Consider the following 23,452-nt stretch of genomic DNA (forward strand, 5'->3'; position numbering starts at 1 on the left):
TTTAGTGAGTCCACCAGATCAGAGGCAGTAGGGATGACCAGGGATGTTCTCTGTTTAGTGAGTCCTCCAGATCAGAGGCAGTAGGGATGACCAGGGATGTTCTCTGTTTAGTGAGTCCTCCAGATCAGAGGCAGTAGGGATGACCAGGGATGTTCTCTGTTTAGTGAGTCCACCAGATCAGAGGCAGTAGGGCTTTTCCTTCACTCTGCGATCCAACTCATCCCAAACCATCTCCATTGGGTTGAGGTCGGGTTATTGTGGAGGCCAGCTCATCTGATGCAGCACTCCGTCACTCCCCTTCTTGCTCAAATAGCCCTTACAAATTCAATTTTAACAAAGGCACACCTGTTAATTGAAATGCATTCCAGGTGACTACCTCATGAAGCTGGTTGAGAGAATGCCAAGCATGTGCAAAGCTGTCATCCAGGCAAATGGTGGCTACTTTGAAGAATCTCAAATCTCAAACATATTTTATTTTGTTTTACACTTTTTCGGTTACTACATGACTCCACATGTGTTATTTCATATTTGTGACGTCCTCATTATTATTCTACAATGTAGAAAATAGTAAAACAATTAAGAAAAACCCTTGAATGAGTAGGTGTGTCCATACTTTTGACTGGTCGTGTATATCGCTTACCTTGTAGAGCCAACAGTCTGTTATTAAGGGTAGGAAGTGGTTTACTTCCTAATGGCAAAACTATTAACTAAAGCTGATTGAACCAGGATATGAATGAGATGCACCAGGGGTAAACAGCAGGCAGGCTGCTGAGTACACTATGGCTGGTTACATGATGAGGGCCTTTGAAAAAGAAAAGGAGACCCTCACACTCTAGGAGTTCAGATGCAATCATTGTATAACCAATGTTTGGACAGCCAATCTGTCTTCATCTGGGTAGACTGTGATGCTGTCCAAACGCTGCTTATTCAAGTATTGCATCTGAGCTCCTAGAGTGTGAGGCTCTCTTTCCATTTGAAGTGTTCCTACCCAGCTAGCCAGCTCCTCACCTAAACAGTTTCTATCCCATCCAGATTATACGCTGAGGGTCAACATCTCTCTGGAGGAGAAATTATAGATCACATAATAAAGACATGAAAGCACAAAATATGTGGTCGTTAGGGAGAGGTTGACAGAGAGATGGAGAGAGAGAGGTTGACAGAGAGATGGAGAGAGAGAGAGAGGTTGACAGAGAGATGGAGAGAGAAGGAGAGAGAAAGAGGTTGACAGAGAGATGGAGAGAGAGAGGTTGACAGAGAGATGGAGAGAGAGAGGTTGACAGAGAGATGGAGAGAGAGAGTTGACAGAGAGAGGGAGAGAGAGAGTTGACAGAGAGAGGGAGAGAGAGAGGTTGACAGAGAGATGGAGAGAGAGGTTGACAGAGAGATGGAGAGAGAGAGAGGTTGACAGAGAGATGGAGAGAGAGAGAGGTTGACAGAGCGATGGAGAGAGAAGGAGAGAGAAAGAGGTTGACAGAGAGATGGAGAGAGAGAGGTTGACAGAGAGATGGAGAGAGAGAGGTTGACAGAGAGATGGAGAGAGAGGGAGAGAGAGAGTTGACAGAGAGATGGAGAGAGAGGGAGGTTGACAGAGAGATTGAAAGAGAGGGAGAGAGGGAGAGAGGGAGAGATAAGCTCTGTAGAGGTCAATTGGAGGTCATTCCTGAGGTGTTGCATCCTGTGTGTTCATTGGCAGTATTGACATGTGATTCATTCATTGCGTTCTCAAGATAGTCTGCATCCTTCAAATCGAATCAAATCAAGCTTTATTTATACAGCACATTACATACATGGAATGCAACACAATGTGGCAAAAAAGGCTAATCAAAACAATGAAATTAAAACTGAAATATTTACTACACAGAAAACATAAGAGGATAAAAAAAACTAAAGAATAACAATAAAAACTGAACAACTAAAAAACACCTTAAGGAAAAGCAAAGCTAGAAATAGCGTTTTCAGATCTCCTTACATCCTCTCTCTCCTCCTGTTATATCTCCGGGCCTCACTCCTATCTCCTTTCTTCTCTCGCTCCTCACCTCATCCTCTCCCCTCCTCTCCTCCTCCTTCCCTCCTCCTCTTCTCCTCTCTTTCTCTCCTCCTCTCCTCCTCCTTCCCTCCTCCTCTTCTCCTCTCCTCCTCTCTTTCTCTCCTCCTCCTCTCCTCCTCCTTCCCTCCTCCTCTTCTCCTCTCCTCCTCCTTTCCTCCTCCTCTTCTCCTCCTCCTCTCCTCCTCTCTTCCTCTCTTTCTCCTCACCTCATCCTCTCCCTTCCTGTCCTCCTCCTTCCCTCCTCCTCTTCTCCTCCTCTCCTCCTCTCTTTCTCTCCTCCTCCTCTCCTCCTCCTTCCCTCCTCCTCTTCTCCTTCTCCTCTCCTCCTCTCTTCCTCTCTTTTTCCTCACCTCATCCTCTCCCTTCCTCTCCTCCTCTTCTTCTCCTCCTCTCCTCCTTTCTTTCTCATCTCATCCTCTTCTCCTCCTATCCCCTCTCCCCCTCCTCTCCTCATCTCTTTCTCTCTTCCTCTCTTTCTCCTCTCCTTCTCCTCTCCCCCTCATCTCCTCTTTTCTTCTCCCCCTCTTCTCCCCTTCTCCTCTCCTCCTCCTCTCCTCTTATCCTCTCCTGCTCTCTTTCTCCTCTCCTCCTCATCTCCTCTTCTCCTCTCCCACTCTTCTCCTCTTCTCCTCTCCCCCTCCTCTCCTCCTCCTCTCCTCTCCTGCTCCTCTCTTCTCCTCTTCTCCTCCTTTCTTCTTCTCCTTTCTCTGCTCTATAACTATAACCCTCTTGTTACCCTCTGCATGCCTAGGAACTCATAATGACATCATAACTATAACCCTCTTGTTACCCTCCGCATGCCTAGGAACTCATAATGACATCATAACTATAACCCTCTTGTTACCCTCCGCATGCCTAGGAACTCATAATGACATCATAACTGCCATAGCTTTAACATGGGCTCCTGAGTGGCACAGTGGTCTAAGGCACTGCATCTTCGTGCAGGCATCACTCCAGACCCTGGTTCAATTCCAGTCTGTATCACACCCGGCCATGATTAGGAGTCACATAGTGTGGTGCGCAATTGGCCCCGCGTCGTTAGGGTTTGGCCAGGAGTCAAATAAAAGTTATTTCCTTCGTTCTCTCCTACCCTTTTGTTACCCTGTGCATGCCTAGGAACTCATATAATACCATCATTTTCTCCAATAATCACTTCTTTGTCTATGCGTGCTGTCTATGTGGACCGGTGTTTTGATGAAACCTCACCAAACCTCCTCTTCTCCTCCTTTCTGTTCCCTCTCTCCTAAGACTCTGAAGCTGTCCCAACTCACCTCTTCTGGCTGCACTGAAGAACTTCACAACAGCAAAAATGCTTTGCTAAAGCTGGTAAAATGGAACCAAATCAACTGTTGAATGGATTTGGTCCCCTTCAACCAGCTGTAGCTCTGCATTGATCACACCGGACCGAATGTCTGACAGACACACCAAGACTGTCTCTCTGACACCGAGAACAGAGACACCGTGTCAGGGTGTCTGACACCGAGAACAGAGACACCGTGTCAGGGTGTCTGACACCTAGAACAGAGACACCGTGTCAGGGTGTCTGACACCTAGAACAGAGACACCGTGTCAGGGTGTCTGACACCTAGAACAGAGACACCGTGTCAGGGTGTCTGACACCGAGAACAGAGACACCGTGTCAGGGTGTCTGACACCTAGAACAGAGACACCGTGTCAGGGTGTCTGACACCTAGAACAGAGACACCGTGTCAGGGTGTCTGACACCTAGAACAGAGACACCGTGTCAGGGTGTCTGACACCTAGAACAGAGACACCGTGTCAGGGTGTCTGACACCGAGAACAGAGACACCGTGTCAGGGTGTCTGACACCTAGAACAGAGACACCGTGTCAGGGTGTCTGACACCTAGAACAGAGACACCGTGTCAGGGTGTCTGACACCTAGAACAGAGACACCGTGTCAGGGTGTCTGACACCGAGAACAGAGACACCGTGTCAGGGTGTCTGACAACTAGAACAGAGACACCGTGTCAGGGTGTCTGACAACTAGAACAGAGACACCGTGTCAGGGTGTCTGACAACTAGAACAGAGACACCGTGTCAGGGTGTCTGACAACTAGAACAGAGACACCGTGTCAGGGTGTCTGACACCTAGAACAGAGACACCGTGTCAGGGTGTCTGACACCGAGAACAGAGACACCGTGTCAGGGTGTCTGACACCTAGAACAGAGACACCGTGTCAGGGTGTCTGACACCTAGAACAGAGACACCGTGTCAGGGTGTCTGACAACTAGAACATAGACACCGTGTCAGGGTGTCTGACACCTAGAACAGAGACACCGTGTCAGGGTGTCTGACACCTAGAACAGAGACACCGTGTCAGGGTGTCTGACACCTAGAACAGAGACACCGTGTCAGGGTGTCTGACAACTAGAACAGAGACACCGTGTCAGGGTGTCTGACACCTAGAACAGAGACACCGTGTCAGGGTGTCTGACACCTAGAACATAGACACCGTGTCAGGGTGTCTGACACCTAGAACAGAGACACCGTGTCAGGGTGTCTGACAACTAGAACAGAGACACCGTGTCAGGGTGTCTGACACCTAGAACAGAGACACTGTGTCAGGGTGTCTGACAACTAGAACAGAGACACCGTGTCAGGGTGTCTGACACCTAGAACAGAGACACCGTGTCAGGGTGTCTGACACCTAGAACAGAGACACCGTGTCAGGGTGTCTGACACCTAGAACAGAGACACCGTGTCAGGGTGTCTGACACCTAGAACAGAGACACCGTGTCAGGGTGTCTGACAACTAGAACAGAGACACCGTGTCAGGGTGTCTGACACCTAGAACAGAGACACCGTGTCAGGGTGTCTGACACCTAGAACAGAGACACCGTGTCAGGGTGTCTGACTCCTAGAACAGAGACACCATATCAGGGTGTCTGACAACTAGAACAGAGACACTGTGTCAGGGTGTCTGACACCTAGAACAGAGACACCGTGTCAGGGTGTCTGACAACTAGAACAGAGACACCGTGTCAGGGTGTATGACACCTAGAACAGAGACACCGTGTCAGGGTGTCTGACAACTAGAACAGAGACACCGTGTCAGGGTGTCTGACTCCTAGAACAGAGACACTGTGTCAGGGTGTCTGACAACTAGAACAGAGACACCGTGTCAGGGTGTCTGACACCTAGAACAGAGACACCGTGTCAGGGTGTATGACACCTAGAACAGAGACATCGTGTCAGGGTGTCTGACACCTAGAACAGAGACACCGTGTCAGGGTGTCTGACAACTAGAACAGAGACACTGTGTCAGTGTGTCTGACACCGAGAACTGAGACACCGTGTCAGGGTGTCTGACAACTAGAACAGAGACACCGTGTCAGGGTGTCTGACAACTAGAACAGAGACACCGTGTCAGGGTGTCTGACACCTAGAACAGAGACACCGTGCCAGGGTGTCTGACACCGAGAACAGAGACACCGTGTCAGGGTGTCTGACAACTAGAACAGAGACACCGTGTCAGGGTGTCTGACAACTAGAACAGAGACACCGTGTCAGGGTGTCTGACACCTAGAACAGAGACACCGTGTCAGGGTGTCTGACACCTAGAACAGAGACACCGTGCCAGGGTGTCTGACACTGAGAACAGAGACACCGTGTCAGGGTGTCTGACAACTAGAACAGAGACACCGTGTCAGGGTGTCTGACAACTAGAACAGAGACACCGTGTCAGGGTGTCTGACACCTAGAACAGAGACACCGTGTCAGGGTGTCTGGCACCTAGAACAGAGACACCGTGTCAGGGTGTCTGACAACTAGAACAGAGACACCGTGTCAGGGTGTCTGACACCTAGAACAGAGACACCGTGTCAGGGTGTCTGACACCTAGAACAGAGACACCGTGTCAGGGTGTCTGACACCTAGAACAGAAACACCGTGTCAGGGTGTCTGACACCTAGAACAGAGACACCGTGCCAGGGTGTCTGACAACTAGAACAGAGACACCGTGTCAGGGTTTCTGACACCTAGAACAGAGACACCGTGTCAGGGTGTCTGAAAACTACAACAGAGACACCGTGTCAGGGTGTCTGACAACTACAACAGAGACACCGTGTCAGGGTGTCTGACAACTAGAACAGAGACACCGTGTCAGGGTGTCTGACAACTACAACAGAGACACCGTGTCAGGGTGTCTGACAACTAGAACAGAGACACCGTGTCAGGGTGTCTGACAACTAGAACAGAGACACCGTGTCAGGGTGTCTGACACCTAGAACAGAGACACCGTGTCAGGGTGTCTGACACCTAGAACAGAGACACCGTGTCAGGGTGTCTGACTCCTAGAACAGAGACACCATATCAGGGTGTCTGACAACTAGAACAGAGACACCGTGTCAGGGTGTCTGACACCTAGAACAGAGACACCGTGTCAGGGTGTCTGACACCTAGAACAGAGACACCGTGTCAGGGTGTATGACACCTAGAACAGAGACACCGTGTCAGGGTGTCTGACAACTAGAACAGAGACACCGTGTCAGGGTGTCTGACTCCTAGAACAGAGACACTGTGTCAGGGTGTCTGACAACTGGAACAGAGACACCGTGTCAGGGTGTCTGACACCTAGAACAGAGACACCGTGTCAGGGTGTATGACACCTAGAACAGAGACATCGTGTCAGGGTGTCTGACACCTAGAACAGAGACACCGTGTCAGGGTGTCTGACAACTAGAACAGAGACACTGTGTCAGTGTGTCTGACACCGAGAACTGAGACACCGTGTCAGGGTGTCTGACAACTAGAACAGAGACACCGTGTCAGGGTGTCTGACAACTAGAACAGAGACACCGTGTCAGGGTGTCTGACACCTAGAACAGAGACACCGTGTCAGGGTGTCTGACACCTAGAACAGAGACACTGTGTCAGGGTGTCTGACACCTAGAACAGAGACACCGTGCCAGGGTGTCTGACACCGAGAACAGAGACACCGTGTCAGGGTGTCTGACAACTAGAACAGAGACACCGTGTCAGGGTGTCTGACAACTAGAACAGAGACACCGTGTCAGGGTGTCTGACACCTAGAACAGAGACACCGTGTCAGGGTGTCTGACAACTAGAACAGAGACACCGTGTCAGGGTGTCTGACAACTAGAACAGAGACACCGTGTCAGGGTGTCTGACACCTAGAACAGAGACACCGTGTCAGGGTGTCTGACACCTAGAACAGAGACACCGTGTCAGGGTGTCTGACAACTAGAACAGAGACACCGTGTCAGGATGTCTGACACCTAGAACAGAGACACCGTGCCAGGGTGTCTGACAACTAGAACAGAGACACCGTGTCAGGGTTTCTGACACCTAGAACAGAGACACCGTGTCAGGGTGTCTGACAACTACAACAGAGACACCGTGTCAGGGTGTCTCACACCTAGAACAGAGACACCGTGTCAGGGTGTCTGACAACTACAACAGAGACACCGTGTCAGGGTGTCTGACAACTAGAACAGAGACACCGTGTCAGGGTGTCTGACAACTAGAACAGAGACACCGTGTCAGGGTGTCTGACAACTAGAACAGAGACACCGTGTCAGGGTGTCTGACAACTAGAACAGAGACACCGTGTCAGGGTGTCTGACACCTAGAACAGAGACACCGTGTCAGGGTGTCTGACAACTAGAACAGAGACACCGTGTCAGGGTGTCTGACAACTAGAACAGAGACACCGTGTCAGGGTGTCTGACAACTACAACAGAGACACCGTGTCAGGGTGTCTGACAACTAGAACAGAGACACCGTGTCAGGACACACTGATCCAGGAACAGAAATGTGTAAGCACAAAAGGGAACCATTAGACCACAACAGGGAAGGCTTCAAATACAGCTGAACCTTTCTGTAGACTATAAGGAAATCGATGTGTTTTGTTATACAATAGTCAAGGTAAGTATTTATTTCCTAACCATGTATTACTATGTATCCCAGTATATACAATTGCTATCCTCTGTACCTGACTGGAAGGAGAAATGAGAGGGGGGGATATGGAGTGTGTATGTCTCTCTCTCTCTCTCTCTCTCTCTCTCTCTCTCTCTCTCTCTCTCTCTCTCTCTCTCTCTCTCCATCTCTCTCTCTGTCTCTGTATCACTCTCTGTCTCACTCTCTCTCTCTCTCTCTCTCTCTCTCTCTCTCTCTCTGTCTCTCCTTCTCTCTCTCTCTCTGTCTCTCCTTCTCTCTCTCTCTCTGTCTCTCCTTCTCTCTCTCTCTCTGTCTCTCTCCATCTCTCTCTCTGTCTCTGTATCACTCTCTGTCTCTCTCTCTCTCCTCTCTCTCTCTCTCTCTGTCTCTCTCTCTCTCTCTCTCTCTCTCTCTATCTCTCTCACATCAATAAAATCCTATCCTTATGTTCATAAACTGCTGAAGTGGTCCTTACTTTGAAGTGTGGTCTTACTAAGTAGTGTGTGTGGGGTGAGGGTGGGTGATGAGGGAGGGAGGGAGATGTGGGGGGAAAAGGAAAGAAGTGAAGGAATGAAGAGAGAAGAGAGACATGCTGAGTGGTTAGCTGTTGCTTCCCAATTAAACACAGGATTACGACCCCAAGACATGAACAAGGACCATGGCTGGATGTCACACGTCCACATCTACAGTACCGCTATCATCATCTCCTCCTCTCCTCTCCTCCTTCTCTACATCTCCTCTACCCTCCTGTCCTTTCCTCTCCTCTCCTCCTCTCCTTCTCTACATCTCCTCTACCCTCCTGTCCTTTCCTCTCCTCCTCTCCTCCTTCTCTACATCTCCTCTACTCTCCTGTCCTGTCCTCTCCTCCTTCTCTACATCTCCTCTACCCTCCTGTCCTCCTCCTTCTCTACATCTCCTCGACCCTCCTGTCCTTTCCTCTCCTCCTCTCCTCCTTCTCTACATCTCCTCTACTCTCCTGTCCTCTCCTCTCCTCCTCTCCTTCTCTACATCTCCTCGACCCTCCTGTCCTTTCCTCTCCTCCTCTCCTCCTTCTCTACATCTCCTCTACTCTCCTGTCCTCTCCTCTCCTCCTCTCCTTCTCTACATCTCCTCTACCCTCCTGTTCTTTCCTCTCCTCCTCTCCTCCTTCTCTACATCTCCTCTACTCTCCAGTCCTTTCCTCTCCTCCTCTCCTTCTCTACATCTCCTCTACTCTCCTGTCCTCTTCTATCCTCCTCTCCTTCTCTATATCTCCCCTACCCTCCTGTCCTTTCCTCTCCTCCTCTCCTTCTCTACATCTCCTCTACTCTCCTGTCCTCTCCTCTCCTCCTCTCCTTCTCTACATCTCCTCTACCCTCCTGTCCTTTCCTCTCCTCCTCTCCTTCTCTACATCTCCTCTACTCTCCTGTCCTGTCCTCTGCTCCTCTCCTCCTCTCCTTCTCTATTTCTCCTCTACCCTCCTGTCCTGTCCTCTCCTCCTTCTCTACATCTCCTCTACTCTCCTTTCCTCTCCTCTCCTCCTCTCCTTCTCTACATCTCCTCTACCCTCCTGTCCTCTCCTCTCCTCCTCTCCTTCTCTACATCTCCTCTACCCTCCTGTCCTTTCCTCTCCTCCTCTCCTCCTCTCTTTCTCTACATCTCCTCTACTCTCCTGTCCTCTCCTCCTCTCCTTCTCTACATCTCCTCTACTCTCCTCTCCTCCTCTCCTTCTCTACATCTCCTCTACTCTCCTCTCCTCCTCTCCTTCTCTACATCTCCTCTACTCTCCTCTCCTCCTCTCCTTCTCTACATCTCCTCTACTCTCCTTTCCTCTCCTCCTCTCCTTCTTTATATATCCCCTACTCCCCTGTCCTCTCCTCCTCTCCTTCTCTACATCTCCTCTACGCTCCTTTCCTCTCCTCCTCTATATATCCCCTACTCCCCTGTCCTCTCCTCCTCTCCTTCTCTATATATCCCCTACTCCCCTGTCCTCTCCTCCTCTCCTTCTCTACATCTCCTCTACCCTCCTGTCCTCTCCTCTCCACATCTCCTCTCCTCTCCTCTCCTCTCCTCTCCTCTCCTCTCCTCTCCTCTCCTCTCCTCTCCTCTCCTCTCCTCTCCTCTCCTCTCCCCCTCCCCTCCCCTCCCCTCATCTCTTCTCCTCCTCGCCCCTCCCCTCCCCTCCTCTCCTTTCAACTCCCCTCCTCATCTCTTCTCCTCCTCTCCTCTCCTTTCCCATCCTCCCATCACCTTTCTGCTCCATCTCTCCCCCCCCAACTCTCCCCTCATCTCCCCTCCATCACCTCTCCTCTGTGTCTCTCTGTATATATCTCTGGGCCTTTGGAGGTGTGTGTGACATATGTTTTAGTGTGCCTGCAATTCCTTATCACCCCCCTGCTGAAAGCTCAATTTGCCTTCGTCCCTGTGAGAGATGTTAGGCTACGCCTTTAGGAGAGCATTATGTTAACCAAATGAAACATTTTTTCAGGGGGACAGGCACTAAGCTGACACAGCCTGAATAAATGGTGGATGTATTCATTGTCACTTGTTCATATTTTGGGTAAAGTCAGTTGAAGGGGGATTCACACAACTATACGAGATGTAAAACAGTTAATGTTTTTTATTGTGAAGCCAAATCCTCAAACAGGAAACACACATGCAGCACAAACACCTTTTCTTCTGTCAGAACCTAGTCCATCCAATCCAATGACACAGAGGGCAGGGCATTGATACGGTTCTGTTAGGTGATGTAAACAGTTGATAAAGACAAAAAAAAAGTGAATGAAGTAAGAATACCAACAGATGTCACTATCCTCCTAGAAAGTAAGGTGCTGAAAAAGGTTATTCTGTCTGTCCCCATAGGAGAACCCTTTGAAAAACCCTTTACGTGTACACCTACAAGCCCTCTACACGCCCACAGAAAGGATACAACAGCCTGACGTGTCTTAACGTTAAGGGGGCGTTAGGCCACCACAAGTCAGAACAGCTTCAGTGCAGATTCTGGAACTCTATTTCCCCTGAACAAGGCAGTTAACCCACTGTTCCCCTGAACAAGACAGTTAACCCACTGTTCCCCTGAACAAGACAATTAACCCACTGTTCCCCTAAACAAGGCAGTTAACCCACTGTTCCCCTGAACAAGACAGTTAACCCACTGTTCCCCTGAACAAGACAATTAACCCACTGTTCCCCTGAACAAGACAGTTAACCCACTGTTCCCCTAAACAAGGCAGTTAACCCACTGTTCCCCTGAACAATGCAGTTAACCCACTGTTCCCCTGAACAAGACAGTTAACCCACTGTTCCCCTAAACAAGGCAGTTAATCCACTGTTCCTCGGTACGCCGTCATTGTAAATAAGAGTTAAATAAAGGTCAAATCAAATCAAATCAAATTTATTTATATAGCCCTTCGTACACTAGCTGATATCTCAAAGTGCTGTACAGAAACCCAGTTTAAAACCCCAAACAGCAAGCAATGCAGGTGTAGAAGCACGGTGGCTGGGAAAAACTCCCTAGAAAGGCCAAAACCTAGGAAGAAACCTAGAGAGGAACCAGGCTATGTGGGGTGGCCAGTCCTCTTCTGGCTGTGCCGGGTGGAGATTATAACAGAACATGGCCAAGATCGAATAATAATAAGGCAGAACAGTTGAAACTGGAGCAGCAGCACGGCCAGGTGGACTGGGGACAGCAAGGAGTCATCATGTCAGGTAGTCCTGGGGCATGTTCCTAGGGCTCAGGTCAGTTGAAACTGGAGCAGCAGCACGGCCAGGTGGACTGGGGACAGCAAGGAGTCATCATGTCAGGTAGTCCTGGGGCATGGTCCTCGGGCTCAGGTCAGTTGAAACTGGAGCAGCAGCACGGTCAGGTGGACTGGGGACAGCAAGGAGTCATCATGTCAGGTAGTCCTGGGGCATGGTCCTCGGGCTCAGGTCAGTTGAAACTGGAGCAGCAGCACGGCCAGGTGGACTGGGGACAGCAAGGAGTCATCATGTCAGGTAGTCCTGGGGCATGGTCCTAGGGCTCAGGTCCTCCGAGAGAGGGAAAGGATTGAGACTCTGCACGCAGAATTCTGCTAAAATATCCTCCGTGTACAACGTAGAACACCAAATAATGCATGCAGAGCAGAATTAGGCCGATACCCACTAATTATCAAAATCCAGAAAAGAGACGTTAAATTCTACAACCACCTAAAAGGAAGCGATTCACAAACCTTCCATAACAAAGCCATCACCTACAGAGAGATGAACCTGGAGAAGAGTCCCCTAAGCAAGCTGGTCCTGGGGCTCTGTTCACAAACACAAACACACCCTACAGAGCCCCGGGACAACAGCACAATTAGACCCAACCAAATCATGAGAAAACAAAAAGATAATTACTTAACACATTGGAAAGAATTAACAAAAAAACAGAGCAAACTAGAATGCTATTTGGCCCTACACAGAGAGTACACAGCGGCAGAATACCTGACCACTGTGACTGACCCAAAATTAAGGAAAGCTTTGACTATGTACAGACTCAGTGAGCATAGGCTTGCTATTGAGAAAGGCCGCCGTAGGCAGATATGGCTCTCAAGAGAAGACAGGCTATGTGCTCACTGCCCACAAAATGAGGTGGAAACTGAGCTGCACTTCCTAACCTCCTGCCCAATGTATGACCATATTAGAGAGACATATTTCCCTCAGATTACACAGATCCACAAAGAATTCGAAAACAAATCCAATTTTGATAAACTCCCATATCTACTGGGTGAAATTCCACAGTGTGCCATCACAGCAGCAAGATGTGTGACCTGTTGCCACAAGAAAAGGGCAACCAGTGAAGAACAAACACCATTGTAAATACAACCCATATTTATGCTTATTTTTTTTATCTTGTGTCCTTTAACCATTTGTACATTGTTAAAACACTGTATATATATATAATATGACATTTGTAATGTCTTTACTGTTTTGAAACTTTTGTATGTGTAATGTTTACTGTTCATTTTTGTTGTTTTTCACCTTATATATTCACTTTGTATGTTGTCTACCTCACTTGCTTTGGCAATGTTAACACATGTTTCCCATGCCAATAAAGCCCTTGAATTAAATTGAATTGAAAGAGAGAAGGAGAGAATTAGAGAACGCACACTTAGATTCACACAGGGCACCGAATAGGACAGGAGAAGTACTCCAGATATAAAATTATTATAAAAAAAAAAAATATATATAGATATATATATATATATATATATATATATATATATATATATATATATATATATATATATATAGTGGGGCAAAAATGTACTTAGTCAGCCACCAATTGTGCAAGTTCTCCCACTTAAAAAGATGAGAGAGGCCTGTAATTTTCATCATAGGTACACTTCAACTATGACAGACAAAATGAGAAAAAAATCCAGAAAATCACATTGTAGGACTTTTTATGAATTTATTTGCAAATTATGGTGGAAAATAAGTATTTGGTCACCTACAAACAAACAAGATTTCTGGCTCTCACAGACCTGTAACTTCTTCTTTAAGAGGCTCCTCTATCCTCCACTCGTTACCTGTATTAATGGCACCTGTTTGAACTTGTTATGAGTATAAAAGACACCTGTCCACAACCTCAAACAGTCACACTCCAAACTCCACTATGGCCAAGACCAAAGAGCTGTCAAAGGACACCAGAAACAAAATTGTAGACCTGCACCAGGCTGGGAAGACTGAATCTGCAATAGGTAAGCAGCTTGGTTTGAACATATCAATAATAATAATATAATAATAAAACTGTGGGAGCAATTATAAGGAAATGGAAGACATACAAGACCACTGATAATCTCCCTCGGTCTGGGGCTCCACGCAAGATCTCACCCCGTGGGGTCAAAATGATCACAAGAATGGTGAGCAAAAATCCCAGAACCACACGGGGGGACCTAGTGAATGAACTGCAGAGAGCTGGGACCAAAGTAACATAGCCTACCATCAGTAGCACACTACGTCGCCAGGGACTCAAATCCTGCAGTGCCAGACGTGTCCCCCTGATTAATTAAGCCAGTACATGTCCAGGCCCGTCTGAAGTTTGCTCGAGAGCATTTGGATGATCCAGAAGAAGATTGGGAGAATGTCATATGGTCAGATGAAACCAAAATAGAACTGCATGGAGGAATGGGCCAAAATACCAGCAACAGTGTGTGAAAACCTTGTGAAGACTTACAGAAAACGTTTGACCTCTATCATTGCCAACAAAGGGTATATAACAAAGTATTGAGACAAACTTTTGTTGTTGACCAAATACTTATTTTCCACCATAATTTGCAAATAAATTCATTAAAAAATCCTACAATGTGATTCTCTGGATTTTTTTTCTCATGTTGTCTGTCATAGTTGAAGTGTACCTATGATGAAAATTACAGAGCTCTCTCGTCTTTTTAAGTGGGAGAACTTGCACAATTGGTGGCTGACTAAATACTTTTTTGCCTCACTGTATATAGTGGAGTGTTTTGTTGATGGTGATGGAAAATGCTGTCGGGCATGGTAACAGGACAGACAGACAGACAGACAGACAGACAGACAGACAGACAGACAGACAGACAGACAGACAGACAGACAGACAGACAGACAGACAGACAGAGACCCAAACCCCCTCTAAGCTCCTTTGAGACCCCTCTTTTTAAAGTCCCTGAGATCTCCTCTTCTAGCTCTGGCACTGTAGCAAAAATAAAGGTCAACTGGGCATTTTAAAAAATTACCCTAAACCCTAAGGAGTTAATTACTTAAATAACTCAGGAACCACATGTGTGGAAGAACCTGCTTTCAATATAATTGGTAGCCCTCATTTACAGGTGATTCCTTTATTTTGGCAGGTACCTGTACTTACAATACACCTGTAGCACATTAGAATTAAAACAGTCATCAAACAGAGTGCAAAGGGAAAGAATCACTGTATCTACCTGGCTCTCTAACCAAGGTGAAGATCACTGTATCTACCTGGCTCTCTAACCAAGGTGAAGATCACTGCATCTACCTGGCTCTCTAACCAAGGTGAAGATCACTGCATCTACCTGGCTCTCTAACCAAGGTGAAGATCACTGTATCTACCTGGCTCTCTAACCAAGGTGAAGATCACTGTATCTACCTGGCTCTCTAACCAAGGTGAAGATCACTGTATCTACCTGGCTCTCTAACCAAGGTGAAGATCACTGTATCTACCTGGCTCTCTAACCAAGGTGAAGATCACTGTATCTACCTGGCTCTCTAACCAAGGTGAAGATCACTGTATCTACCTGGCTCTCTAACCAAGGTGAAGATCACTGCATCTACCTGGCTCTCTAACCAAGGTGAAGATCACTGCATCTACCTGGCTCTCTAACCAAGGTGAAGATCACTGTATCTACCTGGCTCTCTAACCAAGGTGAAGATCACTGTAACTACCTGGCTCTCCGAGGTGATTTGAGGAGCAAACTGAAGTAAAGAGAAGAGTATAGCATTAGATGGCGCTGGTTGACACGGTCACAACTTTGCAATACCTTTTTATTTTTAATATCTCATATTATTAGCGCAGAATGTTTAAAAAAAAGAACAATCTTAATTCCGTTCTTTTAATTTTAGATTCATGTACATTGTTGTGAGTTGTTACATATTACTGCCCTGGAGCTAGAAACACAAGCATTTCGCTACACCCGCAATAACCTCTGCTCAATATGTGTATGTGACCAATAACATCTGCTCAATATGTGTATGTGACCAATAACATCTGCTCAATATGTGTATGTGACCAATAACATCTGCTCAATATGTGTATGTGACCAATAACATCTGCTCAATATGTGTATGTGACCAATAACATCTGCTCAATATGTGTATGTGACCAATAACATCTGCTCAATATGTGTATGTGACCAATAACATCTGCTCAATATGTGTATGTGACCAATAACATCTGCTCAATATGTGTATTTGACCAATAACATCTGCTCAATAGGTGTATGTGACCAATAACATCTGCTCAATATGTGTAAGTGACCAATAACATCTGCTCAATAGGTGTATGTGACCAATAACATCTGCTCAATATGTGTAAGTGACCAATAACATCTGCTCAATATGTGTATTTGACCAATAAGATTTGTTTGGATTTGATTCAGCAACTCTTAGAGTACAACGGAAGTAAATTAAAAAGCGTATTTATCGTAAGAAGTAAATCCAACACATTTCGGCTTTTGGCCTTTTTCTAAACACAGACCAGAAGCTCCAACATGGGACAGCTCCTGTACGATCCTGATCCACCATCCGGACCGCTGCTCTCTCTCCCCACTCTCCCTCCCCACTCTCCCTCCCCACTCTCCAGCATGGGACAGCTCCTGTACGATCCTGATCCACCATCCGGACTGCTGCTCTCTCATTTCGTTTTCACCACGGAACCACTCCTGTACAACCATGCAACTCATGCAGAGACCCCCCAGTTCCCCTGTTCCCCCTCTGCTATAGCAGATTGAGCGATCACCCAGACTCTGCGATGCAACACCGTTGTAGAACATGTTAAACGCCCTTTACTGCACATCCTTTTATTGGCAGGGGGACAGTGGAGAGAGGAGGTACAAAGTGCCAAGCCGCATAAAACATTGTAATATTGAAATGGGGAGGGTGACGCGTGATGGGGTAGAGTATCGCAGAGTGTTAGTCGGGTGTGTGTGTGTGTGTGTGTGTGTGTGTGTGCGTGTGTGCGTGTGTGCGTGTGTGCGTGCGTGCGTGCGTGCGTGCGTGTGCGTGTGCGTGTGCGTGTGTGTGTGTGTGTGTGCCTGTTTGTCTTCAGGAGTGTAAAAACAACAACATAGCGCTCCAAGCCTCACTACTGATGTTTGACCACGTTCATCGCCTACCATGTGGCACGTTTCTGTTATGAGGACACTCTCTCTCCCTCCCTCCCTCCCTCACTCCCTCTCCACTCTTCCTCCCCATACTCCCTCCCCACTCTCCCTCCCTCCCTTCCCACTCTCCCTCCCTCTCTCTCCCCACTCTCACTCCCCACTCTCCCTCCCTCCCTCCCTTCCCCCTCTCCCTCCCTCTCTCTCCCCCACTCTCTCTCCCCACTCTCCCTCCCCACTCTCCCTCCCTCTCTCTCCCCCACTCTACCTCCCTCTCCCTCCCTACTCTCCCTCCCTCTCTCTCCCCACTCTCCCTCCCCACTCTCCCTCTCTCTCTCTCCCCACTCTCCCTCCCCACTCTCCCTCCCTCTCTCTCCCCAATCTCCCTCCCCACTCTCCCTCCCTCTCTCTCCCCACTCTCCCTCCCTCTCTCCCCCACTCTCCCTCCCTCTGCCACCCCACTCTCCCTCCCCACTCTCTCTCCCTCTCTCTCCCCACTCTCCCTCCCTCTCTCTCCCTCCCTCTCTCTCCCCACTCTCCCTCCCTCTCTCTCCCCACTCTCCCTCCCCACTCTCCCTCCCTCTCTCTCCCCACTCTCCCTCCCCACTCTCCCTCCCTCTCTCTCCCCACTCTCCCTCCCTCTCTCTCCCCACTCTCCCTACCTCTCTCTCCCCACTCTCCCTCCCTCTGCCTCCCCACTCTCCCTCCCCACTCTCCCTCCCCACTCTCTCTCCCTCTCTCTCCCCACTCTCCCTCCCTCTCTCCCCCCCCTCTCTCTCCCCACTCTCCCTCCCTCTCTCTCCCCACTCTCCCTCCACACTCTCCCTCCCTCTCTCTCCCCACTCTCCCTCCCCACCCTCCCTCCCTCTCTCTCCCCACTCTCCCTCCCTCTCTCACCCCACTCTCCCTCCCTCTCTCTCCCCACTCTCCCTCCCTCTGCCTCCCCACTCTCCCTCCCCACTCTCCCTCCCCACTCTCCCTCCCCACTCTCCCTCCCTCTCTCTCCCCACTCTCCCTCCCTCTGCCTCCCCACTCTCCCTCCCCACTCTCCCTCCCCACTCTCCCTCCCTCTCTCTCCCCACTCTCCCTCCCTCTTCCTCCCCACTCTCCCTCCCCACTCTCCCTCCCCACTCTCTCTCCCTCTCTCTACCCACTCTCCCTCCCCACTCTCCCTCCCTCTCTCTCCCCACTCTCCCTCCCTCTGCCTCCCCACTCTCCCTCCCCACTCTCCCTCCCCACTCTCTCTCCCTCTCTCTCCCCACTCTCCCTCCCCACTCTCCCTCCCTCTCTCTCCCCACTCTCCCTCCCTCGTGTTAATAAATTTGTGTTAATAAACAATTAACACGAAACACAAACAACACACCAAAATTGAAAACATTGAGTCAATAACACGTGAGAAAAGAACCAAGGGGAGTGACAGATATAGGGAAGATAATCAAGGAGGTGATGGAGTCCAGGTGAGTGTCATGAGGCGCAGGTGCGCGAGATGATGGTGACAGGTGTGCGTAATGATGCTGACAGGTGTGCGTAATGATGCTGACAGGTGTACGGCATAATCAGCAGCCTGATGACCTCGAGGCCAGAGAGGTACTATACGTGACAGGTAGGACAGGAGGAGGGATGGAAGTCTCGACAGCATTATAGACTGATCTGCCTCATGCCGCCAGAGTTCCACGAGAGGACTGACTCAAACACTGCAGTGACACGGTGTTGCCTGCATGTCTGGCTCTACTGCTTGTCCTCAGCTGTAATTCAGACTGGAGATAAGTAGACGTAACATTGACTCAAGTTTTTTTTTTTTTTTTTTAAATGAACCTGGTTAAACGTTAATACTGCAGTCGATCTGGTGTGACCATGTTATTGTCCAGTCTGAATAGGGTCCTTGGTACAGCGTACGCAGACCTGATCTAATGGGAGAAAACAGTGTGCTACCAGAACTACATACCAGAACTACATACCAGAACTACATACCAGAACTACATACCACGACTACATACCAGAACTACATACCAGAACTACATACCACCACTACATACCAGAACTACATACCATAACTACATACCACGACTACATACCAGAACTACATACCAGAACTACATACCAGGACTGCAAACCATAACTACATACCAGAACTACATACCAGGACTGCATACCAGGACTGCATACCAGAACTACATACCAGGACTACATACCAGGACTACATACCAGAACTACATACCAGGACTACATACCACCACTACATACCAGAACTACATACCAGAACTACATACCAGAACTACATACCAGAACTGCATACCAGGACTGCATACCAGGATGGCTGCCGTTTTACAGGTTCCTAACCAACTGTCCTATTTTGTGTTTTTTCTCATTGTTTGTAACTTATTTTGTACATAATGTTGCTGCTACCATCTCTTATGACTGAAATTAGCTTCTGGACATCAGAACAGTGATCACTCACCTCGAAGTGGATGAAGATTTTTCTTTAACGAGTCCCACGTGAAAAATAGACTGCTTGGTTGAGACCAGGCCCAAATCCCTGTCATCCGCTTGAAGAAAAGACAGAGAATAGACTGCTTGGTTGAGACCAGGCCCAAATCCCTGTCATCCGCTTGAAGAAAAGACAGAGAGAAAGGAGGAGGACGATGACGGGCTGCCGTTTAACAATTTGCCGAAACGTAGGTAAACCACCACTACCCTCCGTATTATGGGGTGGCTGGGTATCCTAGTGGTTAGAGCGTGTGACTAGTAACCGAGAAGCTTGTGAGTTCAAACCCCCTAGCTGACAAGGTACAAATCTGTCAATCTGCCCCTGAACAGGCAGTTAACCCACTGTTCCTAGGCCGTCATTGAAAATAAGAATTTGTTCTTAACTGACTTGCCTGGTTAAATAAATGTAAAATATATATTTTTTTAATTATTGGCCAACGTGCATTTATTAGAAAACAAACTCTACGATTAAGACTATCCTACCAATGGGACTTTAAAAATTGTAATATCTTTTGTTTCACCGAGACGTAGCTAAACAACATGGATAATATAGAGCTGGCTGGCTGGCTTCTCCGTGCATCTGCAGGACAGAGCAGCTACGTCTGGTAAGACGAGGGGCAAGGGAGTGTGTCTATTTGTCAATAACTGCTGGTGCGTGACATATAATATTGAAGAACTCTCGAGGTATTGCTCGCCTGAGGTAGAATAACTCATGATAAGCTGTAGACCACAAGAGTTCTCATCTATATTATTCGAAGCTGTCTATTTACCACCACTAAGACCGTGCTCATTAAGAAAACAAGAAAATGCTCATTCAGAAATGGAGCTCCTAGCGGCCGGGGATTTTAATGTAGGTGTCACGTTCTGACCTTAGTTCCTTTGTTTTGTCTTTGATTTAGTGTGGTCAGGGCGTAAGTTTGGATGGGCAGTCTATGTTCTTTTTTCTATGATTTGGGATTTCTGTGTTTGGCCTGGTATGGTTCTCAATCAGAGGCAGCTGTCAATCGTTGTCCCTGATTGAGAACCATACTTAGGCAGCCTGTTTTCACCCTTGAGTTGTGGGTGATTCTTTTCTGTTGTGTGTATTCACCGGCTGTTTCGTTTCGTTCTTTATCGTTATTTTGTTTTGTGTTCATGATAATAAATTATCAATATGGACACTTACCACGCTGTGCATTGGTCCTCCTCTTCTTCCATCACAGACGAGCGTTACAGCAGGCAAAGTTAAATCCATTTTACCTCATTTCTACCAGCATGTTAAATGTGCAACCAGAGGAAAAAATGCATACAAAGCTCTCCCTCCTCCATTTGGCAAATCTGACCATCATTTGATCCTACTGATTCCTGCTTACAAAGACAATTAAAGCAGGAAGTTACTCACTCAATACGGAAGTGGTCAGATGACGCGGATGCTACGCTACAGGACTGTTTTACTAGCACAGACTGGAATGTGTTCTGGGATTCATCCAATGGCATTGAGGAGTTTACAACCTCAGTCACTGGCTCAATCAATAAGTGCATCGATGACGTTGTCCCCATAGTGACCGTACGCACATATCCCAACCAGAAGCCTAGGATCACAGGCAACATCCTCACTGTGTTAAAGGCTAGAGCTGCCGCTTTCAAGGAGCGGGACACAAATCCGCTAATGAGATATCCCGCTATACCGTTAGACGAACCACCAAACAGGCAAAGGGTCAATACAGGACTAAGATTGAATCCTACTACACAGGCTCTGACTCCTTTTTTTCTCACTTCAAGACAAGCAACACTGAAGCATGCATGAGAGCACCAGCTGTTCCAGAAAACTGTAAAGTCACCCGTAGCACTCAAATTTGTAGCCATGAAGTGGGTTGAAAGGTTGGTCACTTCAGTGTGGTGCCTGGCAGTGTGGTGTCAGAGACCTGGCAGTGTGGTGCCAGGACAACAACCTCTCCCTAAACATGAGCAAGACAAAGGAGTTGATTGTGAACTACAGGAAAAGAAGGGCCGAACAGGCCCCATTATTAACATTGACGGGACTGAAGTGGGTCGAGAGTTTCAAGTCCCTTGGTGTCCACATCACCATGGGCCAAACACACCAAAACTGTTGTGAAGAGGGCACAACAACTTATTTTCCCCCTCGGGAGACTGAAAAGATTTGGCATGAGTCCCCAATTCCTCAAGAATGTTCTACAGCTGCGCCATCGAGAGCACTGGTTGCAACATCGCCAGTTATGGCAACTGCTCGGCATTCGACCGCAAGGCGCTATAGAGAGTAGTGCATACAGCCCAGTACATCACTGGGGCCAAGCTTCCTGACATCCAGGACCTCTATACCAGGCGGTGTCAGAGGAAGGCCAAAAAAATCGTCAAAGACTCCAGTCACCCTAATCATAGACTGTTCTCTCTGCTACCGCAACGGCAAGCGGTACCTGAGCAATTAGAACAATTGAAGAGACAAACTTGTGTTTCCACATTGTACTTCCAAGTAAATGAAAAATGACAGTAATAAAGCCTTATCCAATTCAACAGAAAGGAATCCAATAAAGTGAATTACTCTGGGTATAAAAGGAGAGATGAAGTACAGGAGCAAGCACACACACATACACACACGCACGCACGCACACACACACACACACACACACACACACACACACACACACACACACACACACACACACACACACACACACACACACACACACACACACACACACACACACACACACAGACACACACACACACACACACACTCCTTCACAGCAACGCTCTGGATCAGAACTGTCATTGTGCTGGAGGCACAGATACAGACTGGATGAGGGGAACCCTACCAATCCACCCTTTCCGGTTCTACTACTTCTACAAAATGTATTGATTTATACCTCTCTCCCTCTATCTCTCCTTCTCTCCTTCTCTCCTTCTCTCTCTCTCTCTCTCTCTCTCTCTCTCTCTCTCTCTCTCTCTCTCTCTCTATTGCTCCCTCTCTCTCTCTCTCTCTCTCTCTCTCTCTCTCTCTCTCTTTTATTGCCCTCTCTCTCTCTCTCTCTCTCCCTCTCTTGCTCTCTCTCTCTCTCTCTCTCTTTCTCTTTCTCTCCTTACTCTCTCTCTCCCTTTATCTCTCTCCCTCTCTCTCTCCCTCTCTCTCTTTCTCTCCCCCTCTATCTCTCTTTCTCTCCCTCTATCTTTCCTTTTCTATTTCTCTCCCTCTCACTTTCTCTCTCTCTCTCTCAATACTTCTACTTCAAAGGAGAAGGAAAAAGATAGATCAACATTTTATCCAAAGTGTCGTAAATATAAGTGTTGTAGATATTCAATGGACTGCTAAACTGACATGCTGTATCAGGCAGAGTCACAGCAACACAAACACACAGTCACAGCAACACACACACACACAGTCACAGCAACACACACAGACAGTCACAGGAAGACACGCTGTCACAGCAACACAAACACACAGTCACAGCAACACACACACACAGTCACACACACACACACACACACACACACACACACACACACACACACACACACACACACACACACACACACACACACAGACACACACACACACACACACACTCCTTCACAGCAACGCTCTGGATCAGAACTGTCATTGTGCTGGAGGCACAGATACAGACTGGATGAGGGGAACCCTACCAATCCACCCTTTCCGGTTCTACTACTTCTACAAAATGTATTGATTTATACCTCTCTCCCTCTATCTCTCCTTCTCTCCTTCTCTCCTTCTCTCTCTCTCTCTCTCTCTCTCTCTCTCTCTCTCTCTCTCTCTCTCTCTCTCTCTCTCTCTCTCTCTCTTTCTCTTTCTCTTTCTCTCCTTCTTTCTCTCTCTCTCTCTCTCTCTCTCTCTCTCTCTCTCTCTCTCTCTCTCTCTCTCTCTCTCTCTCTCTCTCTCTCTATTGCTCCCTCTCTTGCTCTCTCTCTCTCTCTTTCTCTTTCTCTCCTTCTTACTCTCTCTCTCCTTTATCTCTCTCCCTCTCTCTCCCTCTCTCTCTCTTTCTCTCCCTCTCTCCCTCTCTCTCTCTTTCTCTCCCTCTCTCTCCCTTTCTCTCCCTCTATCTTTCCTTTTCTATTTCTCTCCCTCTCACTTTCTCTCTCTCTCTCTCAATACTTCTACTTCAAAGGAGAAGGAAAAAGATAGATCAACATTTTATCCAAAGTGTCGTAAATAT

The 23,452-nt window shown here is 47.9% G+C and overlaps 1 protein-coding gene and 1 long non-coding RNA gene across 56 annotated transcripts in view; one reads left to right on the forward strand and one right to left on the reverse strand.

The window, feature by feature from the left end:
• The window catches only part of LOC127912428 (proteoglycan 4-like), a 288,599-nt gene that overhangs the window by 43,404 nt on the left and 221,743 nt on the right, over nt 1-23,452 (forward strand). For 2 of the 6 annotated variants that reach the window (XR_008082555.1, XR_008082559.1), the window contains exons 3-4: nt 10,810-11,717; nt 11,814-13,025. Coding sequence is in view for 2 of the 6 variants with exons in the window: in XM_052481613.1 (XP_052337573.1) it covers nt 3,296-3,336 (41 nt within the window). In the remaining 4 variants the exon portion in view is untranslated. Of the gene's footprint in view, nt 1-3,295; nt 4,519-10,809; nt 11,782-11,813; nt 13,026-23,452 lie in introns of those variants that run through there. The other 4 variants (XM_052481613.1, XM_052481614.1, XR_008082558.1 and 1 more) reach the window with 3 other exon arrangements.
• Nucleotides 3,438-7,980, reverse strand: LOC127912430 (uncharacterized). Of its 50 annotated transcripts, none has more exons than XR_008082630.1 (13): nt 7,658-7,980; nt 7,448-7,587; nt 6,958-7,132; nt 6,713-6,887; nt 5,803-5,942; nt 5,593-5,627; nt 5,208-5,452; nt 4,683-4,857; nt 4,543-4,612; nt 4,333-4,437; nt 4,158-4,262; nt 3,598-3,772; nt 3,438-3,562 (listed from the first exon to the last, which is right to left on the reverse strand). It is a non-coding gene; the product is annotated as an uncharacterized LOC127912430 (long non-coding RNA). The 50 variants fall into 50 exon arrangements; XR_008082619.1 differs by having other exon boundaries at nt 5,208-5,417; nt 5,593-5,697; XR_008082610.1 differs by having other exon boundaries at nt 5,208-5,417; nt 5,593-5,732.

Source organism: Oncorhynchus keta, chromosome 27, assembly GCF_023373465.1.
Source record: "Oncorhynchus keta strain PuntledgeMale-10-30-2019 chromosome 27, Oket_V2, whole genome shotgun sequence".
NCBI lineage: Eukaryota > Metazoa > Chordata > Actinopteri > Salmoniformes > Salmonidae > Oncorhynchus > Oncorhynchus keta.